General features: G+C 46.3%; 1 protein-coding gene across 3 annotated transcripts in view; it reads right to left on the bottom strand.

Moving 5' to 3' along the window:
- SRPK2 (SRSF protein kinase 2) overlaps positions 1-13,671 on the bottom strand; it is a 198,001-nt gene that overhangs the window by 8,587 nt on the left and 175,743 nt on the right. For 2 of the 3 annotated variants that reach the window (XM_011927759.1, XM_011927758.1), the window contains 4 exons: positions 10,892-10,992; positions 10,678-10,785; positions 4,816-4,885; positions 4,073-4,165 (listed from right to left, as the gene is read on the bottom strand). In XM_011927759.1, the coding sequence (XP_011783149.1) occupies positions 4,073-4,165; positions 4,816-4,885; positions 10,678-10,785; positions 10,892-10,992 (372 nt within the window). Of the gene's footprint in view, positions 1-3,606; positions 3,700-4,072; positions 4,166-4,815; positions 4,886-10,677; positions 10,786-10,891; positions 10,993-13,671 lie in introns of all 3 variants that reach the window. The other variant, XM_011927757.1, reaches the window with a different exon arrangement.

The following is a 13,671-nucleotide window of genomic DNA, read 5'->3' on the forward strand; positions in this document are numbered from 1 at the left end:
CCATGACGAGCCGTCATTCCTCATAAGGTTATCCTGTGACTTCTGTAAAAACCCTAAATTCCTTCTGATCTCTACTGCCATTAGAAATTATAATCAGGAAAGAACTGAAGCCCCAATTCTCAGTCATTTCAGGAGATTTCTCACCTAGTCACAAATGCTCTCTTACATCTGAAAAAAGAACTGTAGGTACCACAGTAACACCAAGTCAAAATATTTTTGGTCTCTCATTAAGAAGGATGCCAAATGCATTTTAACTCTGCAGGTTACCTTCAAATAAGCTGCTCAAAAAGAACTCGATCACACAAGTCCTAAGCATATGTTGTGGTGATGGCGGTAACCTGGAGATACACATCCACAAGCTGTCTCAGGGAGCAAGGTTGCTGACAGAAAGACCCACGTGGAAGCTGCCTTCCAGCCATTTATGGCCACATGCAGGCCGCTCTCCCTGAAACAAAAGGAACCATCACAGGAGTGACAGGCCAAGAGCAGATGCCTGCACCAGCTCCATGCCTGCAGGCCGCTTACAGGCCCCTCCTTCCAACAACTCAGTGACTTCGCTTGCTCATCATTCAAGGCCTCTCTTTCTGTCCCTCTTCCTTCCAGTATGGAGTCCTCGATCCCCCCAACAGACAGACAATTAACAACGACAAATAAATGCATGGCCAGGCGCAGTGGCTCACACCTGTAATCCCAGCAACTGGGAGGCCAAGGTGGGCGGATCACCTTAGGTCAGGAGTTTGAGACCATCCTGGCCAACATGGTGAAAACCTGTCTCTACTAAAAAATACAAAAATCAGCTGGGCATGGTGGCAGGTGCCTGTAATCCTGGCTACTTGGGAAGTTGAGGCAGGAGAATTGCTTGAAGCCGGGAGAAGGAGGTTGCAGTGAGCTGAGACTGTGCCAGTCTGGGCAACAGTGTAAGACTCCATCTCAAAAAAAAAAAAAGACAAATGCAGAGGCAGGTCACTCTAAGTGGGTCTTTGTTGATGAGGAAAGGTTCCAATTAAAGGAACAATTCCTGAGTGACTTTGCTGTTGGTCCTCACCGTACCAGATGACCACAGTGGAAAATGAGGCTCAGCAAACCATGGTGCCCAAGCAGATGCTGTGCCCCATGTCTCTCAGGTCTCTCCTTCCCCTCTAGAGCATCACAAGTCAATCATGTTCTCTCTTTCCATAATAGGCCAGGCACAACTCCCATCTGACCCACAGCTGGGGACTCACAGCAAGTCACCTACCAGCCACGGTGCCCCAGGGACCAGGCCATCTCCCCCACCAGCTCTGGAAACATTCTGAAATGTGGGAGGGCCTGCCTTCAATAAAAACACAATTCCCCAGGCCATACTGAATCCCAGGCCACAATAATTCACAGTTTTTTTCCTTGTTTTTTTTCTGAGACAGAGTCTTGCTCTGTCACCCAGGCTGGAGTGCAGTGGCACGATCCCGGCTCATTGCAACCTCTGCCTCCCAGGTTCAAGCAATTCTCCTGCCTCAGCCTCCCCAGTAGCTGAGATTACAGGCACCCGCCACCACGCCCAGCTAATTTTTATATTTTAGTAGAGAAGGGGTTTTGCCATGTTGGCCGGGCTGGTCTCGAACTTGTGACCTCAAGCGATCCACCCACCTCAGCCTCAGCATGAGCCACCATGCCCAGCCCAATTATTTTCAAATAACATTTTCTCTAAGTTTCCCAGGGAAATTCAGCCTGTTTTCTCAGTAACACTGCTGTATAGAAGTTCATAAGCTTCCAGTGTTTTCCTGTTCATAGCTTTGCTTTACCAATAATAACAGCTCCAGCTGTGCCCAGTGCTGTAAAGGCACCCTCTTATATGTTCTTTTAACAGCCAACCCGAAAGAACCCCTGTTGACAGATGAGGAAACTTAAGTTCACAGACTACCTGATGTGCCATTCTCACAGCAGGTTTAAGCCCCAGCTCCATTACTAAACACAGCTTAACAGCAAAGCCATTTTCCTGCCCTTGACTCCACTTGGGCCTGTGCTTGTGAGTCTCCATGTGGGGAGGGGAACCCTGTGCCTGGCTAACATGGCCTAGACTCAGAGACCAGATTCTCAGAACCAAAAATAATTACTGATTGTCTGACAAATGGTTTTTCCTGACAATACCTGTGCTAAGTCTTAAAGGTAATGAGGAAAATAATTACATCTAATTGTATATTTCACAAATTGCCTTCACCAGGTGATCCTATAAAGTCTGAGAGGTGTAGTCAATTTGCCCAGAGTAAGTGCAGCAGGAAACCACCATCTTTAGCACAGTCCATTCTCAGGTCTTGTACACTGAACAGGAAACTGTAATTTAAAGTTAAATATAAGGACTGGGTAGCCAAACCTCACCAAAGTGAGTAATAAAGATTACTACTCCACAAAAATTCCTTATCTCATAGGAAAATAAAAAATCAGTTTGAGGCCAGGCGTGGTGGCTCACACCTCGCTAATCCCAGCACTTTGGGAGGCCGAGATGGGTGAATGACCTGAGGTCAGGAGTTTGAAAACAGCCTGGTCAACATGGTGAAACCCTATCTCCAACAAAAATACAAAAACTTAGCTGGACATGGTGGTGGACATCTGTAATCCTGGCTACTTGGGAAGCTGAGGCAGGAGAATCGCTTGAACCCAGGGTGGGTGGAGGTTGCAGTGAGCTGAGATCACACCACTGCACTCCAGCCTGGACAACAAGGGCGAAACTCCATCTCAAAAAAAAAAAAAAAAATCAATGTGGTTCTCCAAATTTAGCTAAGTGAGGGAGACAGAGCATCTAGGACTTTCAGAAATTTCTAAAAGTCCATGTCCTACTCACATCAACTTTAAAAGTTCTTTATTAAGGGCTGTCACATCCAAAAACAAAAATCTAACCTGAAAAATACGAAGTAAAAGGACCAACTACACTCATCACAAAAAAGTATAGCAGGTTGGGCACAATGGCTCATGCCTGTAATCCCAGCACTTTGGAAGGCTAAGGCAGGTAGATCACTTGAGGTCAGGAGTTTGAGACCAGCCTGGCCAATATGGTGAAACCCCGTCTCTACTAAAAATACAAAATAATTAGCCAGACATGGTGGCACACCTGTAATCCCAGCTACTTGGGAGGCTGCAGCAGGAGAATTGCTTTGGGAACATAGGATGTGATTTTTAAGAATGTGAGGAACGCAACATTTCATAGGCCTACACCCACTACAGAAATAACCCAGGCAGACCAAAAGCCATGTCCCTGGACATTCATTAAGTCCAGTCTCTAGGCCACCTCTGTTCCACTACAGAGTCCATGACATAAGAAACGAAAAGATAAGTCTAGCTGGCTTTTAACAATCATCTAAATTCCTTTTTATAAATATATGAATATACAGATTGGTAACTTGGAGTAAGAAAAGAGAGAAGCAGAAGAGAAAAATGCTATTAGGAATGCTGTTCTCTTACAAAATTCTTACTCCAGGTATCAGATGGGTCAGGTTTATTTCCTGAGAGCTTTCTTCGGAAGAACTCCCCAGCTGTGAAACTCCAGATCTTTCTCCACTGCCCAATCACGAATGCACAATTTCTCCTTTCGGGAGAAGACTATGCTGAAAATTAGTGTTGCATAAATACCGTTACCTTTTCTGGTGAAAAACTCCTTGGAATATTTCCCCAACATAGCGTATTTTCGAGGGACTTTCCCCAGCAGTTCAATGATCAATGCTATGTGATCTGCATTGGGAAACATTGCCAGCAAAACAGAAACACACGACAGTTTAATCAGTACACTGCATGCAGACACTACTACCGCCCGCGCAGACAGAAACAGAGCGCAACTTGAATGACCAAAAGTACAGGCCTTCCTCACGTTGCTGGATTCAGGATCCAGAGCTGGAGGGCACATGAGAGGGGCTGGTGAACAGGGTGACCGCAGCACAGGGCTAAATGTGGTCTTCCCTGACAACTTTTCTATCAGCACAAGAATTCTGCTGGGTTGCGTTTTGAATTTAGAAGAAATGCCTTTGTCACCATTAATGCTAAAATCAGCAGCTGCTCTTCAGTTTCTGTCTGCATCGTGGCGCTTTTCAAAAAGAAGAGGTACTACCTCTGCGATTGAAGAATTCCCGAGAATATTTTCCAGACAGAGCAAAGTGCCTTGGAATACTGCCTAGCAGCTCTATGATGTGGGCTATGTGGTCTATGGAGGAGAGAAAAAAGGATATGGGAATGGGAGGGGCAAAGGGAAGGATGGGATAAAAGAAGAGGGAAAAATTGAAATTAGTAAAAAATCAGAAATAGATTCAAATCAACAGTGTCTGCAGCACATCCATGCAGAGGTTTGTAGGAATGGCAGGCCTCAGGCACCACCAGGAGCAGTAACAGTGACTGAGGCCAGCTCACCCCAGGCCACCCCAGCAACGCAAGCAAATAAGCATGGAGATGGTCAGGTTTACAGATGGAATTCAAGCCAGAATTCCTGGGTTTTCAACTCAGCTCCCAAACAGGACAGAGAAATGGGCAGCACATCAATAGTCGAAAGGACCACAGAGAGGTTTCAGGTCTGTATCATCTGTCCTCTCTCAGCCAGCTGGGTTCCTGCCCCGTGCAAGGCCAGGAAGAGCCGCTGGTGTAGGCCCCTGAGGGCTCACTGGAGTGCTGCCTGTACCAGACAGGCTCTGCCCATTCACTGAGACTGAGGGGGCGTCAAACTCAAAGGAAAAGCATCTGAATTTGGTGTTTGAAAACCAAAAACATGGCTCTATTTCAGTACAAAAATACAGTACTCTACAGAAGTTCAGGGCTGGCAGGAGACCCAGAACGAGGTATTCAGCAGGCACTAATACTCACCTTCGTCTCTGGAGTAGTCTTCCCCAGAATGTGGTTCAAACAAATAATCTCCCGTTGCCAGCTCAAATGCCTAGGATACAACAGACGACATGCTAAGCACTTCAGAGACTGGCCCCCAAGTCAAAAGCTTTTTCTCCTTACAGAAGAGACCGCCACTTTATGAAGATCTGAATCAAACAAAATAGCCTCCCAAAAGTGCTCAATACTAATTTTTTTCTTTCTTCCACATTCAAAGAAGTTTCAGAAGTATCTTTACATTTCTTCTAAGAAAAGATGTAAGAGCTATGTATTCTGTTCATTTTGCAGGAAGCAAAACCAAAACGTCAGTGATTCAGCCGCACCTGTGTGCAGGCCTGGCAAAGCACAGTATGCACTCTATAAACGGTAGAACGAGAGTTCAATCCAGGACTCAACCAGGCCCATCTGACTCCAGCACCTGCCTCAACCACTATAACAGCCTTGGCCTCTGTATAGCAGACACTGCTGCGTCCTTTAGGCAAAGACCTTCATGTTTTAGTAACCGACGACTATTTTCAGCATCTCATCATCTATTTTCATCATCATTTCATTCACTTCTGATTCAACCAAAGGAAAACCTGGAAACAAAACAGACCCTCTTTGTCCCCAGGGCCAGAGGACGCATATGGCCTTGCAGACCCTTTTGTGGATGTCACAGAGCACTGGCTTCCTGGGTGGCCACTGGCTGTCCCTCAGCATGCCAGCATGTAGAGAAGGCCATTTGTTCCCATTTCCCTTGCTCACAAAAAAATCCTCAAGAACATGAGTTTAAGCTGGTAACAATATACAAAAATGGCAACTGCTACTGCTCTGCTGATCAAAGAGTATGCTTTAAAAGTGAAAAAAAGAATAAGCTAAATCCCATTTCTGGCTTTTCTCATAGTTGCTTCTATTCTGAATGGATCTTGCTATCCCAAAAGGTGCTCAGAAGCCCAATCACTGATGCCTGTGGATCTGTGACTGCCCTCCCCACTCCCGCCCCAAGGAGCCAATTCTGGGGTAATCGCATTGCATCAACCTACCTTCTTTTTCTTTCAATGACCACACAGTGCTGGGAAGGCACCCTTAAGGGAAGACTCACCTGCCTGGGTGAGGGGCCACCTCTCCTAGCACTGTCTTTAACAAACCAAGAGGGGGACAGTCAGCCCAGGACCACATCTTTTCACCTTTTTTTAAAAAAAAGACTGCATGTGAATCAGCTGAAGGAAGGAGGCATGGTGACAAGATGACTGCCAGCTGTCCATGCGGTAAGCATTAGTTTATGAACTCAGGATCCCGCCCTGAACCTGGCATAGGTCTGAGCAGGACACAGACACGTCACATCTCAGCATGGTGAGCTGGTGGTCCCAGCACTGTGGATGCCCGAAGGCACCAGCAGAAAACGCAGGAAGGCCCTTACGTAGGGCCTCTCCTTTCCACTCAATAAACAAAAAAGATAGCTGGGCCAATCCCAGATGAGGGCAGGAAAACCTCATAATTGGCCCCAAATCCAAGTGGAACAACTAGATTACATGCTTAATGGCCAGGAGAGTCCTTCCAGCCTGGGAGACAATCACCTCAGTATCTTACAAGCTAAGAGAAAAATCTGAAAACTCGAATGGGACGACGAGGATTGAAAAGCTTGGATCAAGTTCCAAGCTGCTTTTCAACCCCTGCCTTGAGCCCTATGATAATTCTTTGAATTAATTTTCAAAATGACTTCAATCAGGTCACATCCATTTCTTTTCCTTTCATATTTTTTGAGATGGGACCTCACTATGTTATCCAGGCTGGACTCAACCTCTTGGGCTCCAAAGATCCTCTCTCAGCCTCTAGAGAAGCTGGGACTACAGGCGCACTACGCTGCGCCCAGTTTTGTACATATTTCTTACTGCCAAAATATGTCAGCTATGTATTCTTTGAAAAAAATGATCATTTTGATTAGCACCCTTATATTTCCAAGAAAACATGTATAGAAGCCAATCAATGAAATAATTTTTTTCTTTTTTTTTTTTTTTTTTTTGAGACAGTCTCGCTCTGTTGCCCAGGCTGGAGTGCAGTTGCATAATCAATCTCAGCTCACTGCAAGCTCCACCTCCCGGGTAGCTTCACGTTGTTCTCCTGCCTCAGTCTCCCGAGTAGCTAGGACTACAGGTGCCCCCATGCCTGGCTAATTTTTTGTATTTGTGGTAGAAATGGGGTTTCACCGTGTTAGCCAGGATGGTCTCGATCTCCTGACCTTGTGATCCGCCCGTCTCGGCCTCCCAAAGTGCTGGGATTACAGGCTTGAGCCACCGTGCCCGGCCAATAATTTTTTTTTTTTAAAGGAAGAAGGAAGATGCAGGCTGTAATGCTACCCGTTTTTAGAGAGTGACTAGATTCTCTTAACAATACGACATGTACAGCAGGGCAAATGCACACTACAATGAAAAACCTCTGCCTTCAACTCAGGTACTCCTAGTATAACCTTCTATTGCCCAGGCTGGAGTGCAGCGGTGCAATCTTGGCTCACTACAACCTTTGCCTCCTGGGTTCAAGCGATTCTTCTGCCTCAGCCACCTGAGCAGCTGGGACTACAGGCACGTGCCACCACGCCCAGTTAATTCGTGTATTTTCAGTAGAGATGGGGTTTCGCCATGTTAGCCAGGCTGGTCTCAAACTCCTTGCCTCAAGTGATCTGCCTGCCTTAGCCTCCCAAAGTGCTGGGATTACAGGTATGCACCACCCCGCTGGGCCCAAGTATAACTTTTATTATTATTTTTAATACCTGGGAACTTTGGATTCTTCTCCACTTGGCCCAATTCCCTCAAAGAGCTTTTCCCTGGACCTACTTATTTCTGGATTCTTGGGAGACCAAGTGCCTCTCTCCTAAAACATTCTCCTATGCCGAAGTACCCTGATTCTGAACAAGTAGGATCAGCTATTTGTTCTGTGATGTGACCAGTGCCGAAGAAGTCTGGTGAAGTTTCTTGGAATGGCTTTTCTTGTTTCTATAGCACTGACCAGGACTCACCATGGAGTTCATAAAAAGTCCTATCCGGGACTCTAACACATAAATGCAGAGAAATCAATGCTTCAGCTACAAAGAAGTTTCAGATTATATGTAATTACACCTGGAAGGTGTAAAGCTCAAGAAAAAGCAAAACTCAAGAAAAGTAAAACAGTCCAAAACCAACATATCCTTGCTGTGATCCTTCATTCTGTTGTGCTTCTCCAGCTGCAGAGCCTAAAGCTATCCTCCCCGACAATAGCCAATGGAACCTCGCTACCACCCCTCAGCTCTCATTCCCAAAAGAGTCTCTGTGAGATTTGATGCTATTTATAAAACTCAAAGAGAGCTGGGCACAGTGGCACATGCCTGTAATCCGAGCACTTTGGGAGACCAGGGCGGGTGAATCACTTGAGCTCAGGAGATTGAGACCAGCCTAGACAACATGACAAAACTCCATCTCTACAGAAAATACAAAACTTAGCCAGGCATGGTAGCACATGCCTGTAGTCCTAGCTACACCAGAAGCTGAGGTTGGAGGATCACCTGAGCTTGGGAAGTGGAGTCTACAGTGAACCATAGTCGTGCCACTGCACTTCAGCTTGGGCAACAGAGCAAGACCTTGTCTCCAAACAAACAAAACCTTCAAAGACTATAGGCTTTACCACCAAGAACCATCTGTGACCTTATGACAGCTTGGTATTATGAGGTCAAATTTAATATATTAAATGTAATATTTTTACACTACAACAGAACAGATGAGGTAAGAAACACTGCCTCATTGCTCCTAGGTTCTCTAGGAAGAACAAAAGAAACCTCTAAAGCAGGGACTTTTCGGGGGCGGGGCAGGCAGTGAATGAGGGCCTGCCCCTTTTCCAAAAAAAAAAAACCAAAAAAACAAAACTCCCTTATGACAACCAACTGAAAAAGAAAACCTCATAAGCCATCCTGACAGCACTGAGGGAGCTTATGCTTAATTCTTGGGAAGGGGGCAGGTGAGGAGACAGAAAGGCTTTTCCTTAGGAACCTGTTACTGATACTTATGCCACTGTTCACAGAAACAGCATTTCGAGAAGTAAACAGGACAGGAAATTGTATGGAGGGACAAATGTTCATCTAATGGAAGGCAGGACAGATAACCTGGTGTAAAATTGTGCTGACAGCTCCATTATCCCACTACATCTGTGACTGTGTCCTATTTTTCTGGTTATATCACCAAACTTAATGCCCCAAATTAGAAGCACAGCATTTCAGAGTTGAAAGAGTTCTTAGTGCCTAATTCAGGGCAGCCCTGCTGCTAGTGGCCATTGTGACTTAACCTTCCCCACATCCTGAAATGGCCCCTGCTCCCCGACCCCCACTCACTGTCTCCGCGGCTCCCGTTCCACTGACTCCCACGTCTCAGTCTGCCTGCTGGGGTCACACAGAGAGGGTCAAATGCCTCTCCACACAGCACTCTCTAAGTTCAAAGTGACTATCACTGGCCACCAGTTCTTTTAACTGTTCTCTTCTATACCTAGCTAAGGCAGGGACTTGGGTTTTGATACGGAAGAAGTTTAACACCTTTAATAATTTAAACATAATTATCTGGTATTACCCATAAGAGCAACGAGGGAATAGAAAGGCCTGTTGTTTTAGGACCTATCTGGCCATGTGTTGACTCAGATCATGCTGAGTCAAAGCTGAAAGACACAAAGCACCCTCTTTTTCTCCAACAGCTGGCACTATCTGCTCAAAACAATGCTTTTACCCGAACATTAGAGGAGATAAAACACAGTAAATTAAAAAGAATTGTTAAAGTAACCTCTGAATAACAGAAAATTAACATTATTTATTCTGCATTCCTTTTTTTCAGTGAGAAGAAAAATGCTAAGCCTTCCACACAACCCTTTCTTTTAAATATTGGAAGAATGTGGGTAAAAAACAGTATGGAATAGAAAAAACATGAAACCCAACAGCAAACAACCCACCTTTCCCAACACAGCATGCCTGAGTAAAGCCCACCGAGAAAAAGCTGCTGAATGGGCCAGGAAACAGGGCAGAGGAAGAGAACCAGGAACTGGCTCGCAGACGTGGAGCCTCTTGTGTTCACCAACTCACAGGTTCAGGGACAATGAACAAACGATGCCCGGCAGGGCCAGAGGAGTTTAGAGACAACGCAACTGTGCGGCACAAAACCAGCAGCAAAAACAGGCCTGACACGTGAAAGAGGCTTCTGCCGCCCTGTGGAGGCCGCCATCTCAACCACTCTGGGAACAGACTCTCAGCGGGAGTGGGCGTTGCTGCCACTGTCTCAGAAGGGGCTAGACATCCTAGAATAAGCCAGAATATCTGCTAGTTCTTGCTTTCTAAGGGAAGAGAGATTATGCATTGGCATCTGGGGAAATCCCTTCCAGTCTGGAAGAGGTGAGGAACCCTGCATGTCTGGTTGACCAGGCAGAGGCTACCTGGAGGGGCTCCCACCTGCCTGCCTCAGGCAGTCTTCCCCTGGGAGATGTCACCTCATCTTCCTCCACAGCATGAGTGAAGGGAAAAGTTCCCTATACCCTGCAAATTTTCAGGGACTACAAGTGAAGTCACTGTGTCACCACAACTGAGTCTGATTCATGGGGCTGCGGGCTGTGCAGGGCCTTAAGAAGAGACCATGTCTCTCTCACAAGCCCACAATCACACCAAACAGCCAGGGCCCGCCTGAGGAGGATCCTTCCACTTCTTAAGGTGCCGGCGGCAGTAAACTTCCCCTCACCCAGCCCACGGCGGATGACCCTTACAGTCAGAAAAACTGAGGTCACATGCCTCAGAGAGACTCAGCCCCATCCAGAGTGTGAAAGGAACGAGCCAATTCCCATGGCAGCAAAGGGCAGAGCCGTCCTTACCATACATGCCGTGCTCCAGATGTCCGCAGGGGTGCTGTACCCCGCTCCTATTAAAACCTCTATGGAGCGGTACTGACGCGTCTGGATGTCTTCTGTGAAGTGTTTATGCTGGAAGGGAACAGGCTGCATTACCACAGAGCAACACAGACATTCAGAAAGTGTCTTCGCACACAGAATCAAGACCAAAGTGTTTTAGAAAGAAAACTCTACTTACCACCCAACAAGCATTTCCCAGGTCAGCAATTTTTACTCTAATTTTATCTGCATTCCGTGGATCCAGGGGATTCACCAACAAGTCAGCCGCCCGGGTTTTTGCTGGCATGAGCAAACAGCAGGACAGTTAGTGATTAGGATAAGTGGTTTCCATGCGTGAGCAGTGTTTGCCAGGGTCAGTCTCCTTTCCTAAAGAGTGGTGGAATGATCACTTAGGCCTGGGACACTGTAAATTCAACTTGACAGAACTAAAACTGCTTGTTCTCCACTTCTGGAAAATTCTCCACGAAAAAGCAAACTGGGCTGCCCACAGGACGCCAAGGGCACTGCCTTGCCCTTTCTCTTCTTATCCCCAGTTCCTTCAGGTCCAGGTCAGCCCTAGAACAAGCCGGCCTTGCTCTCTCCCTGTCTGCTGCTTTGTGGCGGCTCTTCATGGTGTCAGTCCATCCCTTCACGGCCGGGATCGTGCTTGCTGATGCATTATTACAAGGAACATGAAGGTAGAAAGAACACTGCTGTGGGGGCCAATCACTCCCAGTGACACACAGTTCCTTGGACGCCACAAGACATCAGGGTCCCTGGCACCCACACCTCACACCCACATCGTCCCCTACAGTTCCCACTGCCTGGGCTGAGCACACACAGATCTCAAGGGGTAGATGACTGCTGATTAACAAACACAGATTAAAGGCAGGGACTAAACTATTTTGGTTTTGTTGTAGACAAGGAAGGGCCCAGACAGAGGTCTCTTGAGATGGCCTGGGCCATAAAGGCAACCTCTGAGGTCACTCATGAACTTGTCACGTACGTGAGCATTCTTAATTCCAGGGTGACCCCAGGGAATCTCAAAGGCAGGTATGGGGCCAGCTTCCCAGGGATTCTGGGGCCAGATCTTCTCAGACAAGTCCAGATCATGCCTGTATCAAGCAGAGTTAATCAAGGGGCAAGTGATAAAGAAAAATAATTTCATGAGGCCCAGAAAAATAGTCCTTAAAGTCAGCATCTTCATCACCAAACCTCAGACTGACCTACAAGATCAGATTTCTGGTAAAGATGAAATAAAACCAGGACTTTTATTTATTGTATAAGTAATTTTGAAATGGTATTTGAAAACCAAGCAGAAAAGTCTGTTCAATGTAGAACATTAAACACTGATACGATTTGGGTTTGTGTCCCTGACGATATCTCATGTCGAATTGTAATCCCTAGTGTTGGAAGAGGGGCCTGGTGGGAGGTGACTGGATCATGGGGGCAGATTTCCACCTTGCTGTTCTTGTGATACTGAGTGAGTTCTCAGGAGATCTGGCTGTTTAAAAGTGTGTAGCACGTCCCCCTTCTCTCCTCCTCCTGCTCCAGCCATGTAAGATACCTGCTTCCCCTTCTATCATATTTTACAGTTTCCTAAGGCCTCCCCAGCCATGCTTCCTGTATAGCCTGTGGAACCGTGAGTCAATTAAACCTGTTTTTTAAATAAACTACGGAGTTTCCGGTATTTTTATAGCAGTGTGAGAACGGACTAACACAAACAGCTACCTAGGAGAGCCCCTTTGTTTCCTTGAAGCTGGGCACTGCTGAAATGAACTAAACCTCTGTTGGGGTACATATGAGCTATGGAACCAGGGTGCTTGAGGAGGCTCTGATTCTTCAGCAAGCCCCATAACAGGAAGGAGGGCCAGCCTTGCAACTTGCAGTAAAGCAGTGAACAGGCAAAGCCTCAGGACCTAGGGTGCCCACACAGCTACCTAGCAGGGCTCCAGATAATTCTGACCAGTATCTTAACCCTCAAGACCTGTTCCTCCAGCATGTTAATCAACTGAGCCAACCAGGTACAGATATTCCCTACTTGCTACCTTCCATATGCCTGTTTCCTTGTTTATAAGGATTCTGATCCACTGCAGGGTCTCACCAAAGGCCAGGTATGAGCTCAGGAAAAGAAACACCAGAACTCAGCAAAAAATCAGAAAGAGCGCAGCACAAAGACCAACAAAAGAAGGCAAAATGTATATACACTGATTCACCTGGGGCTGAGAACAGAGGTCCAGGATAAATATAAAAATGCTGACCCAATGGGTAGATGAACAACACTAGACATGATTAGATGAATGCCTCATATGTCATTTAATCAAGGAGAATCAGCAAGAAGGAAATGGAATTTGAGGTTTGAAGAACTGGATTCAAATCTAAGTTTCAATATCTACAAGGTGTAAGACTGGCAAATGACTTACACTGTATGAGGCTTGGTATTCAGGAAAAGAAGAATCGGAAGGGACCACCCCTTCCACACCAAAGAAATTAAAAACCCAAACACAGGAGAATCAGGACAGCATCTGGGTGCCTGCCCAGATTCAGGGGCTTCCCTCTGCTGTGACCAGCTGAACCATCATCTGGGGCAGGAGGTTCCCAAGTGGTCAGTGAGGGACCAGAGAGCCGCAGCAGAGGGAAGGGGAGGCCCAAGAGCAAGTTCCACCCCTACAAACAACTCAAATCACAGGTCTAATGCGAAGAGGGTGAAGCCCTATTAAACGTATTGTGGTTCCCCTGAGCCACAGGATGATGTGATTTCTTTTTCTCCATGAGAACAGGTAGCTGAGTTGGCTGTTGTTATCTGAGGGCACTCAAGTCAAAGGAAATGATCTGTAATCTGCCACCCACTCCAAGATGTTGTTTTTAAAAACATTTCTCAGGAGCTGCTTAATTCAATCACGCTAGAAGAAATATACTTTCAAAGACCCAACACCTCACATTTAAATTCAGAGTTTTTTTTCTTTTTTTTTTTTTTTT

Source organism: Colobus angolensis, unplaced genomic scaffold, assembly GCF_000951035.1.
Source record: "Colobus angolensis palliatus isolate OR3802 unplaced genomic scaffold, Cang.pa_1.0 Scaffold74, whole genome shotgun sequence".
In the NCBI taxonomy this organism is placed as follows: domain Eukaryota; kingdom Metazoa; phylum Chordata; class Mammalia; order Primates; family Cercopithecidae; genus Colobus; species Colobus angolensis.